The 27359-nt window shown below is 36.1% G+C and overlaps 1 protein-coding gene across 1 annotated transcript; it reads right to left on the reverse strand.

Moving 5' to 3' along the window:
* Nucleotides 1-615: 615 nt before the first annotated feature.
* LOC149564693 (uncharacterized) lies at nt 616-10927 on the reverse strand. Its single transcript, XM_089818246.1, has 6 exons — nt 10620-10927; nt 9414-9514; nt 8962-9327; nt 8627-8854; nt 3250-3381; nt 616-2090 (listed from the first exon to the last, which is right to left on the reverse strand). Exons 1-6 carry the CDS (start codon nt 10816-10818, stop codon nt 981-983), a joined length of 2136 nt encoding a protein of 711 aa, XP_089674372.1. The 5' UTR covers nt 10819-10927; the 3' UTR covers nt 616-980.
* Between the last annotated feature and the right edge of the window lie 16432 nt (nt 10928-27359).

Here is a 27359-nt window from a genome sequence, read left to right on the forward strand (position 1 = left end):
TCATTTTATTAGTTATTACACTGATCATGCAATTATCTATTAAAATTTAACATGGAAACCCAAGTCAAAGTGGGAAATTCTTGAAATGCATCAAGTTCTTTGAAATGAAAGAGTTGTAGTTCAATCGATTGAGCATAATGGGTAAGAATGATTGAATGTTTCTTGATTAAGACCATCTAACAAGCTTCAAATCCATAAAGGCACCATATGAGAGATGATGTTGGGATCATACCCTGAGTGACTTTGGGGGCCCTTAATCCTTAGTTCTTGGTTGAAGAATTATAAGCATAGACTTTAGCTTTTGTACTGATTAGCAAAACAAACATGTAGATGATATAAAATCCTCCATTCAAAAGATGCTAGAAACTTGAATCATTCACAACCAATAAGTATAGAATAAACAATTTTATTTTGAAGTGTCCGCTATTTTAAAGAGCCCATTGAGTTTCATATGTAAACTAGAATCCAACAATGCAATAAATTGTAGGGTGTTACGAAGGTTCAATTTCAGTAACAAAGAACACAAAATACTTTTTTTTTAATGTTAGATAGAATTTCAAATGGCATACAATACAATTATTAGTCAAATCCAACATGAAATCAAAGACAATGCACTGAACAAAAAGAGGAAAGCCCTTATGCTAACAGAAAAATCTCCGACCTCATAAATTACATATTTTAAGTCCATGGATCTCATGGTCAATCCATGCCACACTCAGTGTAAAGTATTTGAAAACCTCCAAAATAAATTTCTCAATCCTCCAAGCCATCAGACCATGTGAATGCCTTATTGATGCACTCCACATCAAATGAGGTTCTCCCATTATCTAGCTATGTCTTTATTGCACACAATAATCCAAGAAAAGTGACAGTATTCATCCAAGAGATATAATCGGAATGCAAGTGAGATTTACTCCCCACAATTCCAAGAAACAAGAATGCAATATCATACTGGAGTGGATAGGTAAATATACAAGTGCTCATGTATAAGCTTTTCTTCCACCCCAAGCCTGTAAGAATCTCTTTGATTCAACACTAAGGTCTCTCGATGAGCTACTATGATTCTCTGATTTCAGTAGTCCCAAGCATAATTTCCTACTAGTTTCCCCTGATTTAAATGGTTCTGAACAGAGTTTGATAGTGGTAGTAGGACTTCTAAATGAAACCATAGATGCTTTGATGGAGCTATTTGGACTAAAATCTTTTGATGTAGAAGAGAACAATCTCTGCTTTGGAGTGCTTTGTGATCTAACCCTTGCTTTGGTGGACTCTGTGGAGACCATATAGTTGGGGGTTCGAAAGGAGCTTATCAAGCTTTCATCATTTTTTGTAACAGAACTAGTAGTACAAGCTAAACTGTGATGTGATTTGTTCCCAGTTCTTTCTGATATCAAAATACTGTGATTATTCTTTATATCATCCTTCATTGAAGATACATTCCTCACCATGAAAGGTATTGAAGAGCTAACAACATTGATCACTTTTGAATTAGGGTTTTCCAACCCTATGTGCACAGTTTGCTCTCTGTCATGTCCTGTAGAATGTACTTTCGTGAATGAATGTGTTTTCTCATCATTCAACATAGAGGGATATGAGGAGATTAATAAATTGTCAAAATTTGAATTTTTCTTTTTCAATCTTGAAGAAATACTACTCAACCCTGATGGTTTTGAAGAAGTAAAAGCATTGCTTGTTTCTGAATCAAGATTTTTCAATGACGATGACATATTACTCCACATGGATGGATTTGAAGAGAGTACAGTATCATTCGTTTTTGAATCGATTTTGTTAAACCTTGATGACACATTACTCAAGATGGATGTGTTTGAAAAGGTGTCACCATTGGTAACTTCTGAATCAAGCATTGTCTTTGATGGCATTGAAGAGGAACCAACACTGTTCATCTCTGAGTTAGGCCTTTTCAAGCCTCCGTGTACTTTAATGAGTGAGTATGCCTTCTCAACAGTGTGGTGGTTGTCCCAAGGCCTGGTTTCCATCCAGCGTTCTAACCAACTCCACCCCCACTGAGGTTTATCTAGATCAATTTCCATCAACATAGTTTGTACTGCATTTGGGACGTTTTTCCACATCTGCAAGACACCAAACAACAACCACTCTTGTGTATCAGATGTTCGAGATACAAAATTTAAATAACAGGATGGTTCCACAGATTTTATATTCACAAACTAATCACAATAAGCATCTCCATATTTATTAAGTTAATATTTCTCCCTCCCAAAAACATGTTGTAGATCACAAGGTACCGTATGAAAATCGGAAAAAAGCATTGATTTCAGTCAATATGTAACTCTATTGATATATTCGTTTATTTAGATCATATATGCCTATACGTAGATAACATGATTCAAACCATATAAATTATAGTTCTAGATACACTGGATAAATATCTTACTCAGCCAAATTCCATCAGTTAAAACGATGCCTTTTATTTGTAAATATGCTTATACAATTCTGATCTATTTTATCTATCAATATTTTCTTGACAGGATTAGTAGATCACCGATCCTAAACTTCTCTATGAATACCTTAAAGATTTAAGCATTTCAATCTTTAATTATTCTATATTCGGTGTCATCAAAATTGAAAGCACATTCTACATCCCTTACATATCGAATTGTTTATGAGTTGGAAGGTTACATGCTGTATCCCTAATCCTTTAGTGTGCACAGGGTTATGATAGTTAACTTGTGACTAACTCTTAATTAAGTTCTGTGATCATTATTGTAGTCTTATTTAGATAATTAAGTTGTTCCAGGTGTTATATGTATGTATCTTAGCTAGTTTCGCTGGCATCGAAGGACTTTGTAGAGTACTTAGGAGCTTGTGGTTAGTTTACCGGCATCACACTGTATTTTGTAGACTTTTAGAGCTTTGCCCTGTTAAGGTGGCTTAAGATCCTCAAGCATTTGTAGCATAGTATTGCTGCATGCTTCTCTTGTGCAAGTTAATTCATTACTTACAAAAGATTGAGTCTGATTAATTGGATTAGCCATGACCCTCCTTGGATTTACCTATCTAACCTATGGCTAGAATTTCAGAGATTGTAGCTTTGAATAACACTTGCAATTTTGTAATTAATCTTAGTTCTAGGTGCTTAGGTTAGCCTATCTTTACAAAAACCATTCAGAGACTTCTCTTTAAAATAGTTTGGTAATAAGATGAGAAAGACAACCCAGCTTATGATTTTATGTATGGGCGTTACTCAATTTTGGGCCGTTTCATACATACCTGGTGACAAAATGCATATGCCAGTGTCCTTTCTCGCTTAATAGCAGCTTCGATTTTGTTCTGCAATCTAGCTTGAATCTCGTCCTTGGAAAACGAGCTGTTATCCCATTCCTCTTGATGCATAGCTTCAGTCTAGAGAAAATGCTTTTATTCAGTATTTGGAAATAAAAGGGAATAACGAAATTGGAAAGCAAGAAACGCATAAAGCAATGCTACTTTTTCTAAAAAAATTAAAATTTAAAATTTGCTACTTCTGAAACTCTAGATAAGATCCTTCAGCCCGGAAAACACTTCTAGTGTAACAAGAAATTTGATTTTAGCAATGCATTAAAGTGCCTGCTCCGAAAGGTTGAAACTAAAGAATCAAAAAGATAGAAACAAAGTTTGAACAATGAAAACTGGTTATTCAACGTAGGTCTAATAAAAAAGTTCAGTACTTCCTATACATGTAGATGTGTACAATCTATAACCAAAGGTTCTGACGCTTAGATGCTTCGTAATCAGTTCAGAAATTTTCTACTTTTCTATCTGTTGCCATGCAGGATGCTATGGTGGCGATGAAGAATTTCAATCTTTCTATCCATCATTGGCATGTTTTTTGAAATAAAAATAATTTAGGAGGCTGTTAAAAAACAAATGAAACACAATTTTGGGGCTAAGCATTATTTAGTAGTCTGTAGCCTTCAAGCTGTCTCGGATTTCCGAAAGCTTGACTTTCAGTAGCTATCCATGACTGAGTAACAAACAAAATTTCTTATAGATGAAAATTATTGAGATGGATTTTCATGGCTAAGACTCGCTGATAGACTGAATCATTTTGATGCAAACTGACTCCTGTGATTTATAGGAAGCTGAATCAAACCAATCCCCCAAGTTTAGAAGACAAATTGAACCATATTTGCTATTATCAAATATTATGTTTTTGGATTCAATTGTGTAATTTTTTTGCATCAACGTTTCAGATCACACTCTGTAATCCGTCATCAGGAAAAGAGACATCAGGAAAAGAGAAAGAGAGCATCATGGGCTTGGTCTTCTATTCTCTTACTTTCTCATGATGCTTTCTTTCTCTTATCCCAATAATATCATCAAACATGGATGCAAAAATAATTGCACAATCAAATCCAGAAGCAATATTTGATAGTTTCATATAGATAGTGGAAATCTTCTTCTTCATATTTCCTATGTTTAGAAAGAGCTTTAGGTGGCTCAGATATGTGAATACTAAAAATAGATAGTCTTGTTAGAAGTGTGTCTTTGTTAGCAAAGAAAGGCTTATTAAGCTGAAGATTGGAATTTCAAGAGCAGAGAGCAGAGGATGGGTGCGCTGTGCATCTCTTTTGTTCAGAGATTTTTAATTCCTTTCATGCTTTTATCTGTAAATATATGATATTACCGTTGTTTTCTGATTTTCCTGTCTAACGGAGAATGTTCCTCAAGGTGCCTGTAGTTTTCTACATGAATGTTCCCTCTGTCTGTTTACTGTAATTGTTTAACTGTGCTGGGCTGAGTGTCTACATCAGTTTGGCATCAGAGCAAATTTTTCTTGTGTCTTTCAGATGCTCTATTTTAGTATTTGTCTCCAGTTTCTCCATTGACTATGGTTATTCTTTCATTCACATTATATGTACAGTTGCAAAATTTTAATATAAGGGTTGAAGTCAAGAAGTTTATAATGCCTCTTTTCTAATGCTTCGAGTTGAAGATCTAGTGGAACTCTGGGAGAATGTTGAGTGGAAAGAAAGCAATTCAGCCAAAATTTTTGCATAGGAGTTTAAGGAAACTTTAAGGCGGATATCATGTACCGTGTTCTTTTGGTAGCATTTGAAGACATATTTAGGTATTTGTGTTAGAGAAGAAGCCTGCATCTTAGAAAAGAAAAGGCACGTCAACTTCTGGATGGACGTTGCAGACTTGAGTGTTTTGGAGCTTCTTGTTGTTCTTAACTTCTTCTGACGCATCTGAGATATTCAATGTTTGTCCAAAATTTGCTTGCAAAAAAAATGCTCCAGTGATGAGCGTAGAAATTGCACTCCGAAGTTTCTAAGGCAACCGAGTAGAAGCCTGGTGAGTCAATAGAGGAGATGATTGGTGAATTTTACTTTTTTAACAGTAAATTTGAAGAGAGAACAAATACTGGAGCTTATAGGGTACACACCCGGGCCTTTATATTTACAAGACAAATACTGGAGCTTTCTGTTGTTACAAGACAAACAAAGGTGGTTGTGATGTGGTTAGCTTTACATAAATGAAGAGGAGGAAAACATTTCTATGGATGATTCTGAAATTATTTTCGTAAGCAATATGTTTCTATCTATTTTGGTGCAGCAGTATAAGTCGAGAACATTTTGTATTAGCCTGTGAAGCATTCACTTGTAGATGTGCTCTGTACCTTTGTATTAATTTCTTTAAAGAGATGAAGAATAGCAAAAGAATGTTGGTATATGGTTGATAGATGATCAATTTAGAACAAAAGAGTAGAAGAGAGTTGCATCTCTCTTTTGGGGCTGAGGATGTGAAAAAGAGCAAGTTGGAAGAAAGAGTAAGAGGGAAAAAGGAAGAAGTTAATAAAGGACCAGGTGAAGGAGTTGCAACAATTAGAGTTTGAGATGGAGGAGTCATGGTGCATGTCGGAAGATTATGAGGTATGCAAAAATAAGAAGCCAATGAGAGAAATCTACAACAAAGGCACTAAAGAGTGGAGTGAAGGTGAAAAAAAATACTGAGGTTGAATACTCCCTTTGTGAGCGAGAGCCATTCTCAAAGAGGAAATCATTGAATCAAGGATTGACCAAGAAGTGAAACTATCAGAGCAATGAAAGATAGAATCCATTGAAGAGTTGGCAAAAATATAAGTGGGTAAAAGACCATTGAATGAGATCTTCCAAGTGTTAGAGAAAGCATAAATAGATGAATGAGATGAAGAGTTGAGTTTCATGGAGTTGTGTTACCGCGAAGAAGGAATTGAAGATTATAACGCACAAGAGTTGGAAGATGGAAATGAGAAGGAATATAGCCTATCACAAGAGGAGGCCCAAATGTTGTAGCAGTGGAAGCAGTCTATGTTGGAGAGGAAACGGCAACAAATATGGAGATTATTGGGAGTCCCATATGTGATAAAGATTTATGGTTTTAGAGAACACTTGTCCAAAGCAGCTAGAGGATTGTCTTGAGAATCCCATTGGTGATGCAAAAGGAGTAGAAGGTCATCACATCGCTAAGACGAAACAAGGATAATTGAGGGATAGAGTACAAATATGAACAATATGGTAGAAACGACAATCAAAAGAATTTGTTTTTTTTGAAATATATCACATTGAGTTGCAAAATGAAAGTCCTTTGACAATATATGAAATGGATCACATACCTAAATGGCATACAGCAGGGGGAGAAAGCACTTGTGGGAGAGTTTTATTCCCTTAATTTTATTTCTGTTTTAAGTGATTTATGAGTAGATAATACAAATGGTGATTTTCAATGGAGGAGAACTGCTAAGCTCTCAAGGAGCTGGAAAAAGAGGATGAAGACTGGCAAGGAGGACTATCTCTATTCCAATAAGCGGTTAAGTGGTTGGAAGTGAAAGAAGAAAACATGTGATGATTTTAAGAGATCTCTATTTGGTGGAGGATGTTGTGGCCGGTTTCTTCAAGTCGAAAGGATGGTTCTATCATCTATTCAAAACTCTTTCATGGATTATTGATGAATGGGGAAGAGGACATAGTGGTTAAGCACCCTAACTTGTGCTTCTCAAATCCTACTTAGAAATTTCAAATCACTCCCAATTATATACAGCAGCTTACTTGGAAAGTCCCTTGCTTGTACCTAAGGTTTCAGGCTCACGTCATCAATTTGATGCCATGTCAGCATGCTTTGTGAGGTATCCAAAACAGTCCAAAAAAAAGAGAGACCAATGGTCATGCAAAAGGGAGACCCTTACTTGTGTAGTTGATGTGGTATCACATGATTGGTTGCTTTTTAGAACAAAGGGATACAACTCATTAATTTTGCTAGTCATCATCAGCAATATCAACTTCAAAGTCACAACTATCGGTGCAATGTTGTAAACAATATTGGACAATATATCAACAAGTGTAAAATATTAAATCAACAACCACTATCACACCCACTAGAACACACTGGAATACTGGGCCCTTTCCCCTAGTTTGGTTATTATTTGACAAAGGTTTTTCTCATGTATATAAACTTAGTTCAAAATTTGAAAAGAAGGTTAGAATGATGCAAACTGACTTTTGGGATTCCAATCCCCCTGTTTTAGGAGACAAATCTGACTGACTTTGCTAGGTTCAAGCGGTACAGCAACGTGGATAATAAAATAGATAAGGGTACTGTTAGAAATGAGTGGCTTTGTTAGCAAAGAAAGGATTATTAAGGTGATGGTTGGTTAACGGGTCAGGAGAGTTAGGGAATAAAGGATGGATGAAAAAAGAAAAACAAAATCGAATCCAGAAACTTGAAGTTACCATTATTAAGCTAGTTATCATTATTAAGCTGGGTCAGGAAGCAGGGGTGCATCTCTGTTGTACAGAGATTTTGATTCCTTTAATCTGTAAATATATGAGCTCCTGTTATATTTTTGGCTTTCTGTGCAATTGAGAATGTTCCTCAAGGCGTCTGATGTTTTCTACATGAATGTTCACCCTATCTGTTTTCTGTAACTGTTTAAGTTGAACAGTGCTGGGCTGATTGTCTGCATCACATTTCAATTAGTTATTTCATCACAAATGATGTTGTGAGATACAGGAAATTCAGAAAACTTTTTTCTGGGTAATTCATTTCAAATGGCTACAAAGACGATCTCTCAAAGAATCTCATGAAAAGAAAAATAGATTGGCCTCATTCTATCAGGACGTAATAGAATTATAGAGGGCATCAAATAATTTCCTATGGCCCCAATTTCTAACAAGAGGAGAAGTATAAGGTTGATATAATTAGGAAATTGAGTAAAGATTGTATCACAATGGATGCATTCTGAGGCTATAATTTGTTTCCATCTCATGAGAGAGAACAATCCTTACTCGACATAAATATGAATGTCAAACTAGACTCCAATATATTATTCGTATCAGTTATAAACAGGCATGAGTACGAAGTCAAACATATATCAAACAAATCAGAGGATTAGATTTCTTTAATTTTCTCACTCTATGATTCCAATTCATGGCATGGCATTATGTTTCAAAAAATTTATTCCCTTTTTCTGTATCGAATTAAAAAAATTCATAATCTGTAACATTCTTTCACAGAAGATTTATAAAAAAAGGCATTCCTGTAGTTTTAAGTAATTATAGCCTGCAAATGCAACGAGTTCATAAGATGAAAACAGAAATTTGTCAAAATATATGTTTATGGGCCTCACATCGAATGCCTTGCTCTTGAGGTACTTTTGATGTTTTTGTTCGAGGTAGCATTGACGCGCTTGGTTTTGCTCAACCATTCGAATCCTCCTAAAGTGAACTTGAGAGTTGATTTTAACAAACAATTGTCCGCGTTGCAGAGTGTTTATTGCTTGGTGTTTCACACTCTGCTCATTAACCAGTATATGCAGCCTCATGAGACCTCTCAGAGAAAGTAATCTTCCCCTGGCCTGCAAACCACAATTAGACATGTTATTCCACTAATCTAGGTGTTCCTTTTAGTATGGAAAAAACTACCTTTACATAAAACCCATTGTAATGGCCAAGAGAATTGTACCAGATAACCCCGAAACACACGCTGAATTTTGATTGCTGCACTTTCCTGTAGGCGACTTGATCCTTCTTCGTATGCAGTCATGGCAGCTGCCACAGCATTTTGTTTCTCTTCAACTTCAACCAATTGTTTCTGAAGCTCATTTCGCTCCTCTTCTGATTCCCCCGATGTTTCTTTAACCAAAGGTTCCACTGCCGATGCATGCTTATTTTGATCATTTCTCTTGCCTTCCGATTCCCCAATTGGTGTCTCTACACTCGTCTTTTCCTTTGAGTATGGAAATACGTGAGTATGGATTTCAGGACTTCTGGAGTAACCAAAACCACAATTACCAAAACCACAACACTGTTTCTCCTCTCCCTCATTTTTCTGAGACAAGCGACACATGTGCTCAGGTTCAGAAATAAAAATCATAACACAACAAAAACCTTGGAGATTGAATTTGCAGAGCTTACTTCAGTGGATTTTGGTTTAGAGCATAACACTCTCTTCAAGACGCTTGCCCAAAATCTCTTCCTAAAAATGTTCAAACCATCGTCTCGTCCTTTCATCACGTCTGCAGGAAAACAGCAATGCAATTGAGGGCTTAAAACTTTTTATAATAACCACGTTACAGTTATCAAATTTACAAGACATATTAGTCAAACTGAAGGCATGAAAATGTGTCTGGGCATTTCAAGCAGGGTCTTGAATGTTTATGCCCAAAAACTGGGTCTACAGTTTCTCTTTTAACAAATGTTCCAGAAGCGTCAGACTGATTGATGGCATGTAGCGAGACTTTTCAAGTACGGTCACGAAATTTAAATAGTATGAAACTAATAACCAAAACCCGTATTTTCATTTTTATCGAATATGAACAAAGAACAGCCCAAATCAGAGCAGGCAATTGAAATGGGACTTTGAAAGCATTTCCTTGGATTCTGCATACCATGAAACCTAATATTGAAAGACGACTGTTCAATTGTATCAAATCTACAGAGAAAGTACAGTCCAATCAAGGGCATGCAATCGACATGGTGCTTTTGAAGTACCCATTTTGTGCTTTGTTGCCACGAAACTATAAGGAGACCAAATCATTCCCTACTGTCCAAATAAAAACTATAAGGAGACCAAATCATTCCCTACTGTCCAAATAAAAACCAGAAGTACCCCCTAATAAGAGTTTCTGTAACGTAAAACTGACAGTAATCGATTCAATAGAACTCCATTACTCTGTATTTACAGAGTCTTACAAACACTTGGCCTGTTCTACAAGCAAACTCAAGGACTGTAAAAACAGGGCACATACAGAAATGGCAGTCTTATCGTCCAGGGTAGATGTTGATCACATTTGTACTTACAAAACACGATCAATCCATCACTTCAAGGATAGATTTCATGCAGTTCATGTATAAAATCGTGAAACATGCTATTTAGGAAGCTGATCAAATGGGTAATCAGGCTCTACACAATCAGGAGTAAATGAATAAAATGCATTGCAACCATGTAACTGTGAAAAGAAGTGATCTGTGAAGCTAACTTCATTTGCTAGTGAGCTATTCGAATTCAGATTCTCCATTAAAGTTCCTTTTGGATGCTTCGATTTGACTTACATAAGCGCTTCAGATGGTGTACTTCATAGTAATGTAAACTTGTCAATTCATTCATGAACATACTTATACCTGTGGCGCGGGTGTATCGGAAAGAAGCTGAAGAGTACTCTGAAGCACACAAATGTGCACTCGCAGCATGACCTCCATTTTTATCCTCGCAGCTCATTGTCCTCTGTATTCTGCGGCTGCCATGTCTTTGTCTAGTCAGAGGATGGTATAAAAATGGTGACCTTTCACTCCGCATTTCACACGCATCAATTGGTTTCATGATGGCTCAAATCATATCATTCTACACCAACTTCCTTTTTTAACTCTTGTGGGTCACACTGAAATTCTTTCATGGAGATTATATCAACACACTGTTTTCCATTACAGTCATTTCCTTGTGCCAGTGGCCTCCTTGACATCGTCATGATTTGCATGAGTCAAACACAAGCAAAATTCTGTATGCTCTTTTTTTCTTATTATAGTTTCTACATACGAGCCATATACCCGGTCTAACTCTCCCTCAAATAGGCCCAGCTGTTATCATATATCAACAAAATCCTGTGCTTTTCATATCTTTGATGGTTTCGAATATGCAAAACAGATAAAAGAGAATGCTGTAATCAAGCACAAGACCAGCAATTGCCCGCAGATAAATGAGTTATTGTAGCTGTAAGTTTGGAATACGTCCAAATTGTTCGTCACATACATTAAATTACAATTTTGACATTCATTTTAGGAGATCCAATTTTATAGTTGGGAGTTAAATTCGAACTATGAAACCATCATCCATGGAATGAACGGTTCACCTGTCTAGATCAATCTACATCGAAGACGGTTTATTAGAAGATGAATATTTGAGATATTCTTACTACGGAAAATTGATTTTTATTTGGTTATTTATTTAAAAATATTATAAACAAAATTTGCTTGTATGATATTTGAATTTTTCAGGGTGGGAATGCATTTTAAATATTAAAATTGAGAAGGAAATTATTATTATGAAGATTGAAAATTATTATTTTTATATTTAAAATAAATGATATTCTTAAAACAAATGCTTATGACTAGAAATAGAGATAAATTTTGAAAGGATTTATGGTCTTTTTTATAACAAGATCAACAAAGGAATGGAATGGAGCAAACAAAACAAAAAAATCAAAACATGTCTACCAAAAGAAGAAAGAAATGGATTGGACATTGTCTAGTAATAAATGGGATTTAAGTTGTAAACTTGGAATAAATCAAAATTCTTCATTGCTTACAAATAATAAGAAAAAAAAGTTTTAAATAAATACATTTATTTCATTTTTCATTTTGTTTCTATGTTCATGATTCTAACATGAGATTTTGTGGATTGCTACTACTATAGAATCCCTCTTTACATAATAAATGACACTAGATTTTGGTTTTGCAAACTATGAGAGGAATGAGTGGAGTGAGGCTTGAAATTTTGATACTATAAGACATACGTCAATTTAAATGTGCCTATTGTAATTAGATTTATATATTCTTTCTTGAAACACGAAAGACAAGAGTGAAATGTCAATATTTGCAATTTGTTCAATCAAATTGCAAAGTGGTCATGAAAATGCTTAATACAACCGCTAGGAAAACTTCAAGATAATTTCTAAAAGGTAGTCAATAATGACATGAAAGAATTTGTCCATACAATTTCTAGATCATTAATATGCAACATTTACAAGTATAATTTTGCCGACCAAAATTTCATTGGAGCAATCATTATTACACCAAAATATTTTAACTTAGTTTCCAAATGACAAAAAATAAAAGGGACAATGATACTATAAATTTTAAACATAAACAAAGTTGAAAAAAAACTTAAAGTTACCTCACAATAGGCAAAAAAAAGAAATTCAATGAAACTTTAACTCCCAAATTCTAAGAAATTACTAGATCCCTCACTCTAAAAGTGCATATTGAAAGGGACCATACTTCTCAAAGAAATTTGATCCAAAAGTACTGTTATCTCGAATAGTTGCGCCTTGACTGAAACCAAAATCTCTAGTATTTAGTCACTTCAAGTAACATGGAAACACTCCTAGGTAGTGGAAAGTACCTAAGTTAAGAGTGAATCTTCCGATTATAGGCCAACTCCTCTTGATGTCTCCCTGTCTTAATTCTTCAAAGCAAGAAAATAAACTTGAGGGGGGAAGGGACATGAGAATGCTTGAAAGAGAATATTGAAAAGGTAAAATGGGGTGATACACCAAATGATAGGATGAAGATATTGTTGGACTGACTTGATGAAACACTTCTGGACAACTAAGAAGAGTGCAATATCATAGGGGATCATTCACATATAAATACTTCACAAGAAGGATGTACTTCAAACAAGGAGTTAAAGGGAATAACAGAATTCACAATGTCACAACTTGAAAGAAAGTAGAGTATCTCGACTTGCAACCTATATGAGCAATTCAAGGCCTTTCTTGCAACTAAAATTGAGATAAACTCAGGGATTCGAAGACTAAATCATAAGAAGTTATATCACATCAATTACTAAAGCAATAAGGAGTCATAATAAGGGTTCTAAGATTGTTCCTTCATTAAGATCTCAAAGGTCATTTGAACAATACTTATCCATATTATTGAAGCAATAAGGAGACACAATAAGGGTTCTAAGACCGTTCCTTCATTCAAATCTCAAAGGTCATTTGAACAATACTTATCCATACTGACTGTAAAAGCAAAGTGATATGCAGAGAAAAACATGAAGGACTCCTGGGAGGTCTCGACTAGGCTATCATGCATTAAAACTTCAAAATTGTTAGCCCTTTCTCCACATCTTGAGAATCCTTAAATAGAGGAGGATTGCAACAAGCCTCAAACAGGAGGGATATATGTTAGAAAATTAATGGAAAAGTATCAATATTTCCAGAGAATTACATTCACATTTAAGTTTTACATCTTCCCATTATGGGTAACACTAGGAGAATAATCATGAAACTGCCAAGTGCTAGACACTGCAAGAGTACCTTAATTGATTTTGCCTCCTATTGTGTCCAAAGATCAAATCAACAATCACCATCATCAGCACAGTCATTAACAGTTACAACTTCCTTTGCAATGAATCATATTTTTCTTGGTGATCATCTCGTGGGATTAATTAGATCTGATCTCCATCATCCTCATGCTCAACTGCAAATCAATATTCATTAAAACTGGATCATTTGAATCACCAACTCATCTCCTCAATTGATTCCAACTTGCTTGCTCTATCTCTGTATCAATGTTGTGCCACCCTGGGGTCAAATAATAGTAGATTATCAAATCATATCTACGTGTCACAACACGATAAGCTAGGCTTGCCACCTTTTGTGTATTTATCTCTACATATCATCGTGTTGGACAAGTTGACCCATGATATAATAATATATGATCTTATGATCAAGATACACCCCTTTATTGACCCTTAGTTTACTTTTGAAAATGTGCCACATGTCGATCATTGATTCACTTACTCCTGTTGGCTTGATTGTTGGATCCACTAGGACATGCATCACCTCCTCACTTTGTTGCTATGGGTATTGATCGTGCATCTTTCATTAGTGACAAAATGATAACCATAGATTTTCCAAAGATCTATGGCAAGAAATATCATTGAATCCTCTTTATGCCCTTGGAAACTTTGGCCAATGGGAATGCATTCGTATGCCAATCTATTTTGACATTGCCTTTGTCATATTGCAGCCCACCATTTGAAGTTGACCTCACATATGCACATAGCAAGAACTCACACCTTTGTGGCTTAAACATGTTTTAAGCACTTAACATCATGACCTTGCAAAAAATAAGGAATCACACCATCGCCATCTTGGCCTTGAGTCATACTTAACTCTATGTAACTAGGCGAGTAATTATGGTCCTTAACTCTAGTCGTTAGATCATGACTTAAAATCTAACTTAGCCTTGACTCTTGCAATCAAACGATCAATAAGGAATTGCTGCTTCATATCATGAACCCTGGTCAATGTGTAACCCTATGTGGGCATGCAAACACACTGCATTCTAACCATTTGACTAACCCCTTTGCCTAGTCACAACATAAGATGTGACTGCATCCTTTACCCTTGTGAAGCCATGACAATTTCCATAACATTGATCACATGGTTATGCCATAAACTATTCATTTCACCCTAACTACTGCGAAGTTGAGAAGACCATGGATATAACATCTTTTTCCTAGTCACACCTGCTTTGAGGGTTAGTATAAAAAGAACTAAGAAGTTTCACCTAGGGTGTTCACGAGGTCACAACTTAACATATAGAGACAAAATATATAAACAAGGCATTGACCAAAGACTTAGGGATAAAAATAGATATTCATGGTTTTGTGTATCCCTGATTTGCATGGCATTTAATGAGTCAAATATATTAGCCACCACCTTAGATGAAAAGGAATGGTCAACCTATCCATTTTGTGCATGGTGATGGAAAATGGTAACACTTTTGGTGATTTCTACTGAATGGTTGCTAACTAGACATCGAACCAGTAGCCTTAGGCAATCTATTAGGCACAGAGTCAAAACAAATATGATAAGAAGGTTCTACACTACTTATTTACATTTAGAAAAAATCTTGTTGGATCAAGATGGCAATGGAAGAATATTGAGAACAAGAGTACTCTACAGTAGCAGATATGCAACAGCTTTTCTTGCTTAGACCTCTGGAAACTAGGAACTTATTGAAAGCAAGGAAGACAAAAGCTAAACACACCTATGCTAGACAACACTTAGGGGGAAAAAAAATAGGGAAATATATACAGAGAAATAGATAGATTATACCTCAAAGCAAAGCTTGAGATGCATCCCGTTCACAGGGATGGGTAGAATTTATCCTTCCATAGTTGAGAGTTGGTAGGCATTGTGCTCTTTGCATTCTAAGATCATGAACAACCCAGTCCACATATTATCAAACTTATTATGATGGCCCAGCCTAATTTTAAGAACATCTTAGCACAAAACCAGATCTCCTTCCTTGAATACCCTAAACTTGGACTTCCTATCAAACACCCTCTTGGTTTGCATTTGCTAGTGTTCCATTGTCTATAATGATCTACTTCTTTCTTCCTCTAGCTCCAACAGCTTGGTATACCTTGACATCAATAGATCATCCTCTTCAAAAAGAATCATATTGTCACTGAGCTCTAATGATGGGAACTCTATGGAGATAGGTAGCTTAGCTTGTTTGCCATATACCAGAACATATGGTGAGTTCCCCAGGATCTACTTAGGAGTAATTATATCAAGCCATGAGGCTGATCTTAACTTGGAATGCCATTCTCGTTTATTGTCTGTCAAGGTTCTCTTCAATATCCTGAGTAAGTTTTTGTTTGTACTTTCAGCCAGTCCATTACCTTGAGGATAATAGTTTGATGAAGTATTGAGATACACTTCATTCTTCCATGCCCACTTAGTTATTCTGGTTCCTACAAATGCCAAGGTATTGTCAAATATAATGGAGTCAGGAACTTCAAATCTATAGATTAGATCATCTTAGAAATTCATAAAAAAAAGTCTCATTGGCCTCTTTCATAGCTATTGCCTCTGTCCAACATGTGAAATAGTCTATGGTAGTCAAAATCCATTTGTGGTCAACACTGGAATTTGGATTTATGGGATCCACAAAATCTATACCCCACTTCATGAATGGCTGGTCAATCAAAATAGGATGTAGGGGTGAGGTAGCCAACCCTTCCTTCCCAAAAAATAAGGCATGTTGCTTTCACTTTCTTTCCTAGGCATGGGCATCTTTAAACAGGTTGGGCTAATAATACCTAGCCCTCATGATTTCATATGCTATTATCTTTCGAGAAAAGTGACCTCCTGCATCATGAAATTGTTTTAGAAAGTTAATGCTATTAGATTTCCACAATCTATAATAGTTATGATACTTAGTTTTTGGATTAGATTGTGTAAAGATTTTTGCCATCAACATTTCAAATCACACTACGTGATCCATCATTAGGATGAGAGAGCAAGAGATGCAAAAATAATGTAAGTTGCAGATTTAGCATAGACTCACCAAATAAAGGAGTTGCACACGCCCCAAAGTTAGAAAAAATAATAATAAAATAAATGGTGTGAAAGACTAAACAAGAAGGTATCTCAAAATTGCAAGCAAAAAAGATTAATAGTAAGGGAGAGAAAAAAGCAATAGCCGATCTAAATCCAAGTAAAGAAAGCAAATAGATTAAGAAGGTGTATATGTGTATAAATTACCTATATATATTATATAGTTATATATACATAATATGTTCTAGAAAGTTACTAGTATCATCATTGTCAATACATCTATGGACAATTCCATTCATATCTTTTCTAAACAAAAGGCCATCCACTAATATATATGGTATAGACTACAATCTTAAATGCCTTCTTTTAGCCATGTCAAGTGAGGAGGGACAATCTCTAGTTTGTAGAAAATGTGTCATGCCTTGTGATGAGGTATATTAATGTCTCAAATTTGATATAGTTTTTATATAGTTTGAACCCACTCTTTGAGCCTTGTGAAAAACATTTCCAACACATTTATTTTAAATATCGTGTGAACTTATGCCGAGTATGGCTAGAACTTATTGAACCAATGGATAGTGGCTATGAAATATTATGCTTAATATTATACATAAAATGCAATATTTCATATAAATATTTTTAAGTTATGTTATAATATTTGAGTAAGAGTAGGAATGTTGTTGTGCATATGTGTTTTTGATGTTTCTAATTTTTAGGAAATGGAGAAGTGGCGCAAAGAGTGGTGATTACCATATTAAAGGAAGAAGTGATGAAAATTGTTCATGGAAAAAGAAGCGCAGATCAGTTCCAAATGATAAGTCATGTCTGCGAGGAGAGTTATTGTTCTAGAAAAATTAGGAAGACTCGACTTGCCATATTACTTGCAAGCTATTATTATGTTGCTTAATCAATGTTCTATGTCATGGTTGACATTTCGTCTTGTTTTATGGTGATGTTTGTTCATAGCTTTTATGTTATGTTTGTAATAAGTATCCAATCCTCTATATATAATGAATAAGGGATCGTCTTAAGGGGAGGGGAGAAAAATAATAAAACATTACTAGTTCATAAGTTACTCTTTTCTATTCTTCATGAATTATTTAGTCATGTAATCAAAGAAGAATTTTAATGAGAGAGTGATTTTGAAATACCTGTTGTGTTCTTAGTTAGTTGGAGCTAACCAATGGGGCCCACTTGGGAGGTGGAATAGATTTAGGTAGAGTAGATTCATTCCTTTCAATTTACTGTATTAGTTCTGCAACATTGCGACTATGAAAGTTCCTGCAACACTTGTGTACAATGATCACGGTGAATGTCTGAATTGTTAACTAGGTTAGAATTCCTTTTCTAAAGTTTTTTGCAGTTATCTGTTGTTAGTCCAAGCATGTTTACTGTTATGTATCAGTAGTATAGATTCCTTTCATGCATTTTACTTTCCTACAGCATAGGTGTTAAGACTCTTAAAGGAACTTAGTGCACATACTGTGCTAACCCATTTCAAGCCCTACGTCTCTAGGTTAAAAATTCAAGTGTATTTCATGATGGAATGGATACTTTTCAAAATGAACATAGTATCCTTGAGAGGAATAACAGTGTGATTATCTTCATCTATTATGGAACCCATACATTTTTTGTGCCATTGTCGGGGATGGTGTCAAACTAGGAACCTTCATGAGTCCTTTATTTCTAGATTAGTTTGTTAGCTAGAAACCATAAACATTGTGGGCTTGATTAACAAGTCACTAATTCAATTGCATGCATTAAAGAGGAAGACAATGAGATGAATATGGGAGATTTCTTCCACAGGAGTCTATTAATCTGAATGAAGAAATTGAAAAAGAAGCTGAGTTTCCTTTTGTAGATACAAGCCCTATTTTTCCTATGAAATCATCCTCTAGAGTAGAACCTTTAGATACAAGCGGTCTTCAACCTTTTGCTGAAATTTTGGCTAGTTTCCTTGATAGTGTTGCTCCAAATCCACCAATTGTTAAAAATCTAGTACCCAATGTTCCTTTTGAACAACAACCCTATAATCAAATACCTCTTGCAATGGCACAACCTACTTTTCCATTTCCTCTCCCAAGCCTCGTAACCAATGCTAATCTCAAAAATATACCTCTAAATGCTCTTCCAAAGTTTTATGGCCTTGTAATTGAAGATCCTGATACTTTCTTGTTTGAGTTTCACATACTTTGTCGTAGCTTTTACTATAACATTGATACCTATAAGTTCAAGTTGTTTCCAACAACACTGAAAGAATCAACCTTATGATGGTTCATGAGCTTAGGAGCCAATGCAACAAGTACTTGGGATGAAATGAAAACTCTGTTTATGGATAAATACAAAGTATTGTAAAGCAAATAATTCAAGAGGAGATGATATCTTTAGAATATCACAAAAGGAGGATGAAACATTGGAAGACTATGTTTCATGTTTCTTGTATACATTGTAGAAGAACCCTTAGCATGTACTGGCAGAGGATTCACAAAAGCTAGTCTTCTTGAGAGGGGTGAATGATAATTGTCTAGAAGCATTCGACCTAATGGCTGGTGGTGATGTACATCAATCTTCTTGGGATGACCTCAAGAAAATATGTCTTAACTACTCAAGGTCAACTATGAAGAAAGGTAGAGGACACTAGACTATAGTTACTAAAGGAATCAGTCAGGGTATTTCAAAGCTTGAGATATCTAATCTGCTCTCAAATTTTAAGCAGGACATCATAAATGATGTCACTACACATCTTGATATAATGACAGTAAAGAAGAAGCATGCAAAAGCTGAGGTGTAATTAGTTGAGTACTGCCCACACTATTGAAAGTAGAAGAAAGATTGCCAATGTAAATTGGTCACTGGCATGGAAAACCAACATCTTCCAACTAGGTACATCAAGATAGATGGAGAGGATGAGCAAGTATTGTTTGTTGCTCAATGTCAGCCATGGGCCCAACATCAAGGTATGCCTCAGGACCTTTTACAAAATTCAAATTTATATGGTAATCAATGGAAAAAAAACCATAATACCCAAGGTCCTCTGGTAAGTGCACCAAATTATTGTGCCAAAAGAGGGGTATAAGTGTACACTATTTTTCTAAAATCAGCAATTTCTAAACTTCAACAAGAATTTGAAGATAGTTACGCTCAAAATTTTAAGATATGACAAAAAAAAAAGTAGTCCTTTGAATCTAGTTTCTAAACTACTAATTTTTTTTCAAAATGGTTTAGTTTTAAGTCCTCAAAAAAGGGGGCCACAGAAAGTGGTACTATTTATTCTAAAAAATATAAAATAGTACAAAGTGTGGCCCCCCTAAAATTTTAACTTAAAAAAAATAAAAATTAATCGCTCTGGTCAAAAGTTACCTAACACTATGTAGTTTATCCTAGATTTTTCGAGCAATTTTAAATGTGTATTTTTTTATGAATTTTTTTATTAGACACATCCCAAAAATGTGAAATATCTATGTGCTCCCTATAGAAATGATTGAAAACTAATCTAAAATCAAAACTTCTTTTTTTCAAAGTGTGTAGAATGGAGTCTAGTTTCTAAAAAACTAAGTTGTTGCAAAATTTGATGAACAAGCTAAAATCTACAACCCAATTAGTACATGTTGTTTTTTGAGAAAAAAATAGACATACATTCAAAAGAAATTATAGTTGAAAGGATTGAAATAGTTCAAATAAAAAATAAATTATATGGTTAAATAGCTAACACAGAGACCTACAATGTCATGTAACTTGATTTTATCAATGCTCAACCATGAGGAAACTTGAAGGAGAGCACATAAGAAAAATCAATCATTTTTTGTATGTTTGTAGCAAAACATGTCTTAGACTAGTTTACAGACTCTAAACCTTTGGGTTGGATCCCCAAGGAAAAACCAAGCCTTAGGCTTGGCAAAATGCAAAGCTTTAAATAGTGTGTGCATGCTATAGCACGTAGTGCTATTTAAATATTTTTAGAATTTGAGTCTTAATAGCATGTGCACACTTTAGTGCGCACACACTATTAAGACCTAAATAGTGCATAGAGAGGGAAGGGGGGGGAGAGAGAGGAAGGGTGTGTGTGTGTGTGTGTGTGTGTGTGTGTGTGTGTGAGAGAGAGAGAGAGAGAGAGAGAGAGAGAGAGAGAGAGTAGGGGATGGGTAAGGGGAGAGAGAGGAAGTGTGAGAGAGAGTAGGGGTGGTAGAGAGAGAATACGGGATGGGAGAGAGAGATTGAGAGTATGGGATAGGAGAGAGTAGGGGTGGAAGAGACAGAGTATGGGATGGGAGAGAGATTGAGAGTAGGGGATGGGAGAGAGAGGAAGTGAGAGAGAGTAGGGGTGGTAGAGAATGAGTACAGGATGGGGGGGGAGAGAGAGAGAGAGAGAGAGAGAGAGAGAGAGGGGAGAGAGAGAGAGAGAGAGAGAGAGAGGGGGGGGGATGGGGGAGAGAGAGTAGGTGGTGGGAGAGGGAGAGAGAGAGAGGGGGGATGGTGTGTAAGAGATAAAGTAGGGGATAGGAGAGAGTGTGAGAGAGAGTAGGGGTGGTAGAGAGAGAGGAGGGGATGGGAGAGAGATAGAGAGAGAGAGAGTAGGCAGTGGGAGAGGGAGTAGGAGAGGGAGAGAGAGGGGGGATGGGAGTGTGTGAGAGAGATCTAGAGAGTACGGGATGGGAGAGGAGAGAGAGAGGGGAGGATGGGAGTGTGTGTGTGTGTGTGAAAGAGAGAGTAGGGGATGGGAGAGGGGAGAGAGAGTAGCCTGAGAGAGAGAGAGAGAGAGAGAGAGAACAATATATGGGGGGGGGAGAGAATGAGAGAGAGTGTAGGTGGTGGGAGAGGGAGCGGGAGAGGGAGAGAGAGGGGATGGGAGTGTGTGTAAGAGAGAGAGAGAGTAGGGGATGTGAGAGAGTGAGAGAGAGAGAGTAGGGGGTGGTAGAGAGAGAACAAGATGGGAGAGGGAGGGAGGGAGAGAGAGAGAGAGAGAGAGAGAGAGAGAGAGAGAGAGAGAGAGAGAGAGAGTAGGGGATGAGAGAGAGAAAGTACGAAATGGGAGAGGGAGAGGGAGAGGGAGATAGAGAGAGGAGGATGAGAGTGTGTGAGTGAGAGAGAGAGTAGGGTTTGGGAGAGGGGGAAGAGAGAGAGTAGCTTGAGAGAGAGAATAGGGGATGGGAGAGAGAGTAGGTGGTGGGAGAGGGAGAGAAAGGGGGGATGGGAGTGTGTGTAAGAGAGAGAGGGTAGGGGATGGGAGAGGAGAGAGGGTGAGAGAGAGTAGGGGATAGGAGAGAGAGAGAGTATGCAGTGGGAGAGGGAGTAGGAGAGGGAGATTGAGAGAGAGAGAGTAGGGGATGGAGAGGAGAGAGAGAGTGAGAGAGAGTAGGGGATGGGAGAGGAGAGAGATTATGGGATCAGAGAGAGAGTGAGAGAGTGGGTGGTGGGAGAGGGAGTAGGAGAGGGAGAGCGAGAGAGAGTAGGGGATGGGAGAGGAGAGAGAGCGAGAGAGTAGGGGATAGGAGAGGAGAGAGAGAGCAAGAGAGAGTAGGAGATGGGAGATGAGAGAGAATAGGGGATAGAAGAGAGAGAGTAGGTGGTGGGAGAGGGAGAGAGGGGGGATGGGAGTGTGTGTGAGAGATAAAGTAGGGGATGGGAGAGGAGAGAGGGTGAGAGAGAGTAGGGGATGGAAGAGAGAGAGTACACGATGGGAGAGGGAGAGTGAGACAGAGAGAGAGTAGGGGATGGGAGAGGAGAGAGAGTGAGAGAGAGTAGGGGATGAGAGAGAGAGTGAGAGAGAATAGGTGGTGGGAGAGGGAGTAGGAGAGGGAGAGAGAGAGAGAGAGTAGGGGATGGAAGAGGAGAGAGAGAGAGAAAGAGAGAGAGAGAGAGAGTAGGGGATGGGAAAGGAGAGAGAGTAGGGGAGGGGGGATGGAGGGATAGGGAGAGATTATTTTTCACATATTGCGTATGCACTTTATAGTGCATACACACTATAGTGTGTACATACTATATGAAAACACCAAAAAATGGTCATAAAGCAAGTTTGGGTCCCTACTAATCCATATTATGTTTTCTGTTTGTTGTGTATTCTATTGTTCTGACAAAAAAATGGGTCTCAAGCTGTTGGAAGTTAGAAAACACTATTTGAAAGCTTTTTGAATATTCTTTCATTCTATTTGAAGCTAGCAAACACCAAATTCAATCATTGGATATGCTATTTGAAGGATTTTTTAATATTCTTTCTATAAAAAAGGTTAGTGCAATCCTTTTTAAATATTTTTTTTGTTATATATAAAAAAATTTGATTATAATTTGACATGTTGTTTAATATATAGTGAATTCATTGAAATTTGTATGTTTGAATGAATTGTTATTTGGACATGGTTAGAAATTTGGCAAGTTGTTTAATATATATTGTGTATTCACTGAAATAATTGTAATTTTTATATGTATTTGAATGATTTATAATTTACAAATTGTAAGTAATTTAGATGTTTGAATAATTTGACATATAGAAATCATCATCATGCCAAGGAAGAAACCAAAAAATCAAAAAAATGAAGAGAGGGAGAGAGATTTGGCAATTAAAAGAGATAAAATGAAACTACTACATGAACAAAGAAAATTGCAAAGCAATAATGAAGAACTAACTATAATGAAGAATTGACTTTCGAAGAGGAACAAGAATCACCAATACAAAGAAACAAAGAGGAAAAATTGGAAAGACAAAGAGAACAAATGAGACTGTTACACTCAAGAAGACAATTCAATTGTGAAGCTACACCATCTTCCAATGTTGGAGCCATATCATCCTCTCATGTTGAAGAGACACTAATTTGTAGATCCAACGATATAAACACTCCATTATGTCATGTTGAAGGCACAACATCAACATATCAAGTAGGTGATATTCCATCTTTTGCATCTTATTGCCAAGGCACATCATCTTTGGTTCAAGGTACACAAAACACTCAACCTTATGTTGATGTTCAAAATGTTGAGGGAATGAAAGAGATTATAAAACCTTCTAGAATTCATTTTAGAAGACCAAAATATTTGATTGATATTGATACTAACATTTTGAAATCAATGCCTAGCAAGATTAGCAAGCATATTTGTCAAAGAAAAGTTAATCATATGTGGATATTATTCTTTGAAGAATTAATTATTAGAGGCCAATGTCAATTATTTTTTGAAATGATGAGGAATTTGAAATTTAGGCCTATCATGAAGATTCTTGGGTGTAGAAAAATGAACGATATTGTAAAGAATCTAATGAGTGCTAATGACAAAGTGGGTTCTAAATCACACACCAAAGATAGTAATAGCACAAGACGAGTACTTACATTGACAATAGTAAGTACCCAAATGAAGAAAGCTCGACTCATGAGAAAGACAAGAAAAATATTGAAAATCGGTAGAGGTACTCTAAGGAGAGCCATGCTAAGGCATGAGAGATTCAAAGATCCAACAAAAAATGAGTTATGGACATTTAGCGGTAGACTACCGTGAAAGAATAAAGAAATTAGTGAAGCTTTGAAATCATTGATGAAAGATTTTTGAAAAAATAACACACATGTTTCCCCTAATCAAAGAGATGTTGTAAGAAGGAGGATTGGTAGCGAAAATCGTGACCTACATGTGAAACATTTTTTGGACTCAACTCAAACACAATTTTTTGCAAAATTTATTGGTATGTATCCTCAAATTTGAATAAGTCAGACATTTTTTGAGATGGGTAAACCTTTTTATGTGAAGATAAATCACACATCCACAACTTGTTGCTATAGGATACATATTGAGTTTTCTAACCATTTTGATGTTTTTAGGCATATATGTGTGTTTTTGCATTCTAAGTTTGTTTTGTAAGATTGTAACATGAATGAGCCACCAACATCTTCAAGAGAATTCATATCCAAAATTTTATGTGAAATAGGGGATGGCCAACAATTTTACAAGACATCATGTGATTAACTTAATTCTTCAAAGAATAATCTAACTTAACACGCATATATGTCTAAAAATATCAAAATGGTTAAAAGATTCAATATGTATCCTACAATAACAAGTTGTGCATGTATGATTTATCTTCACATAAAAAGGTTGTTTTCAACTATTTTATGGAGATTGCTAACAAGGGCCTACCATATCATCAGCACATCATTTGGTCAAACAATTGTGCATCTCAATTCAAGAATACATAGATGTTCTATTGGTTGATCAGGATGCATAGGTTGTGTAGAATTCAATATATGTGAAATTTCACAGAGGTTGGTCATGGAAAGGGAGAGCATGATGGTGTAGGCACATGCATCAAAAGAGCCTTAGCTCATGAAGAACTAAAGTACAAAGATGAGGCAATATTGATAGATGCAAAATCCATTATCTAGTGGTGTAACACTACAATGGGTCTAGCTAAGGAAGGTGAGTTTACAGTTTGTAGGATTTTTTGGTTGATAGATAATACTAACATTGCACCATATGAGGATTGTTGGACACTAATAGGATCAAGTGAGTTGCACTCTTTTAGAAGCTCTGATGCAGGTTCATGGAGTATCCACACACAAAAAATGGCATTCTATTTTCCATCATGTGCAGAAGAAAATTGGGATGACTATGAGTTGACTGAATGGGTGGACAAATGAGATATATGGGTTTTGGACCCAATTGACACCTATCATCCTCGACAAGCACCAGAAATGGTAGAGATGGATTCATCTATTGACTTTGACCACTAGTCTGATCTAGTGCAACCTAGTAATATATATATATATATATATATATATATATATATATATATATATATATATATATATATATATATATATATATATATATATATATATATATATATATATATATATATATATATCTTTGTAATTTTAATACATAACTTTATAACTTTTACCTAAGTATTTTCTAAATTAATAACCACATTTTGTACATTTATCACTGCAGGCCATGTTTTTGTTGTTATTGCACCTAAAGAAAATGAAGAAGAGATAGATGATTATTTGTGTCATTGTGTCCAAGCCAAACAAAAATTGGATCACTTGGTTATAGATGGTGAAGGTTTAGAGTACCATATCGGTGTCGTGGTTGTAACTAGTACATGGCTTAGACAATATTCTATGAAGAACCCTAACTTGTGGTTATTCGAGGATTGGCAAACAAAGAGGAAGATTCTTCATTATTTGAACCATGTTGTCACATCAAATTTCCACCTAATAAAATATGGTGGAAAAACACATAATAAGACTCTTTGGAAAGTTTGCGAGTCAGACCATGAGGCAATACATGAGACATTAAAATGTAGAGTAGATCCAGTTGGTTTGTTAGATTGAATAGGGAGAGAGGGAGAGAGAGAAAGAGAGGTGCAGGGTCACCTTGAATCATTGATGCAAGTGCCAGGGTACTAATAATAAAGATTGGGATAGTACAACCCATAAGGACACCTAAACAAAGTTTGAAAGCCCAAACAAGGCCCAAAACCCCACACTTGCACCTTGACAACAATAGAGGCTTAACATATGAAACCTACTCCAGACATGGAACCATGAACACAAACTTAAGGTATGTTTTTTTTTACATCAACAGGGGCATATGCATTGAATTTGAAGACCTCAAACTGAGAAAAAGTCAGTTCCTTCATTAACCTCTTGGATTCCTTCATTAAAAAAGTTGCAAATGGATGTTTGGGAAGTTGTAATTATCCATGCTTGAGTATATGAGCATGGGAAACTTTTTTTTGAAGGTTAGAAGGTTTCCAATCAGATTTAAATTTTCAAGAAACTTTTATAACTTTTGCAATTTTGCACAAAAAGTGCAACTCATGCAAAGTTTAGTAGATTTCATTTCTAGGACTTGGAAAAGGTTTCAAACCATTAAAAAACAACTAAAAACACCTAATCCTAGGCCATCTTGACCAAAAAATCAAAAAGACCCAATTTGGCCTAATTAGCAACTTTTGCTCATATCTTGCACAAAGTGGCCTAGGCATACATATCTTGCTAATATCTCCCTCACTATTCACCATGGGATTGAATTGTCTATTCTATTAGCTTTGGGTGGCTAGGTAAACCCTAGCCCCAATCTCATCTTGTCCCATTGAGCACTCAAATGTTCTTGGGCATGCCAAATCGAAATGTCTCTAAGAGTTACCAAATGTCATAGGGTAGCGATCTTTGATAAGGCATATCTCAGAGCTCTTGCTAGGTATGGATGCAATCCTAGGTGCTACAGGACCATGTTGTAGAGACCTACAATAACCTCTCTCACTTTTTGGAGATCTTACTCTATTTTGATTTTGCGATGCCATCTTAGGTGATGTTGAAACTCGTAGTCTTGGCCAGTACAAAGTTGCCAACTGCCAAATCTCCCTCACCATTTATCGTGGGATCGAACTATCTATTCTATTAGCTCTATGTGGTTAGATAAACCCTAGCCCCAAGCTCATCTCATCTCATTGAGCACTTGAATGTTCTCAAGCACACCAAACTAAAACATCCCTAAGAGTCACTAAATGCCATAGGGTAGCAATCTTTGATAGAGCATATCTCAGAGCTCGTGCAAGGTATGGATGTGATTCTGGGTGATATAGGACCATTTTGAAGATACCTACAATAAATTCTCTCTCTTTTTGGAGATCTTACTTTGTTTTTATTTTGTGATGCCATCTTGGGTGATGTTGAAACTCGTAGTGTTGGCTAGTACAAAGTTGTCAATTGCCAAATCTCCCTCACTGTTCATCGTGGGATCAAACTATTTATTTTGTTAACTCTAGGTGGCCAGGTAAACCCTAGCCCTAGGATTGTCT

This window comes from Cupressus sempervirens, chromosome 3, assembly GCF_028749045.1.
Source record: "Cupressus sempervirens isolate cs-2001-9-10 chromosome 3, ASM2874904v1, whole genome shotgun sequence".
NCBI classification, from domain to species: domain Eukaryota; kingdom Viridiplantae; phylum Streptophyta; class Pinopsida; order Cupressales; family Cupressaceae; genus Cupressus; species Cupressus sempervirens.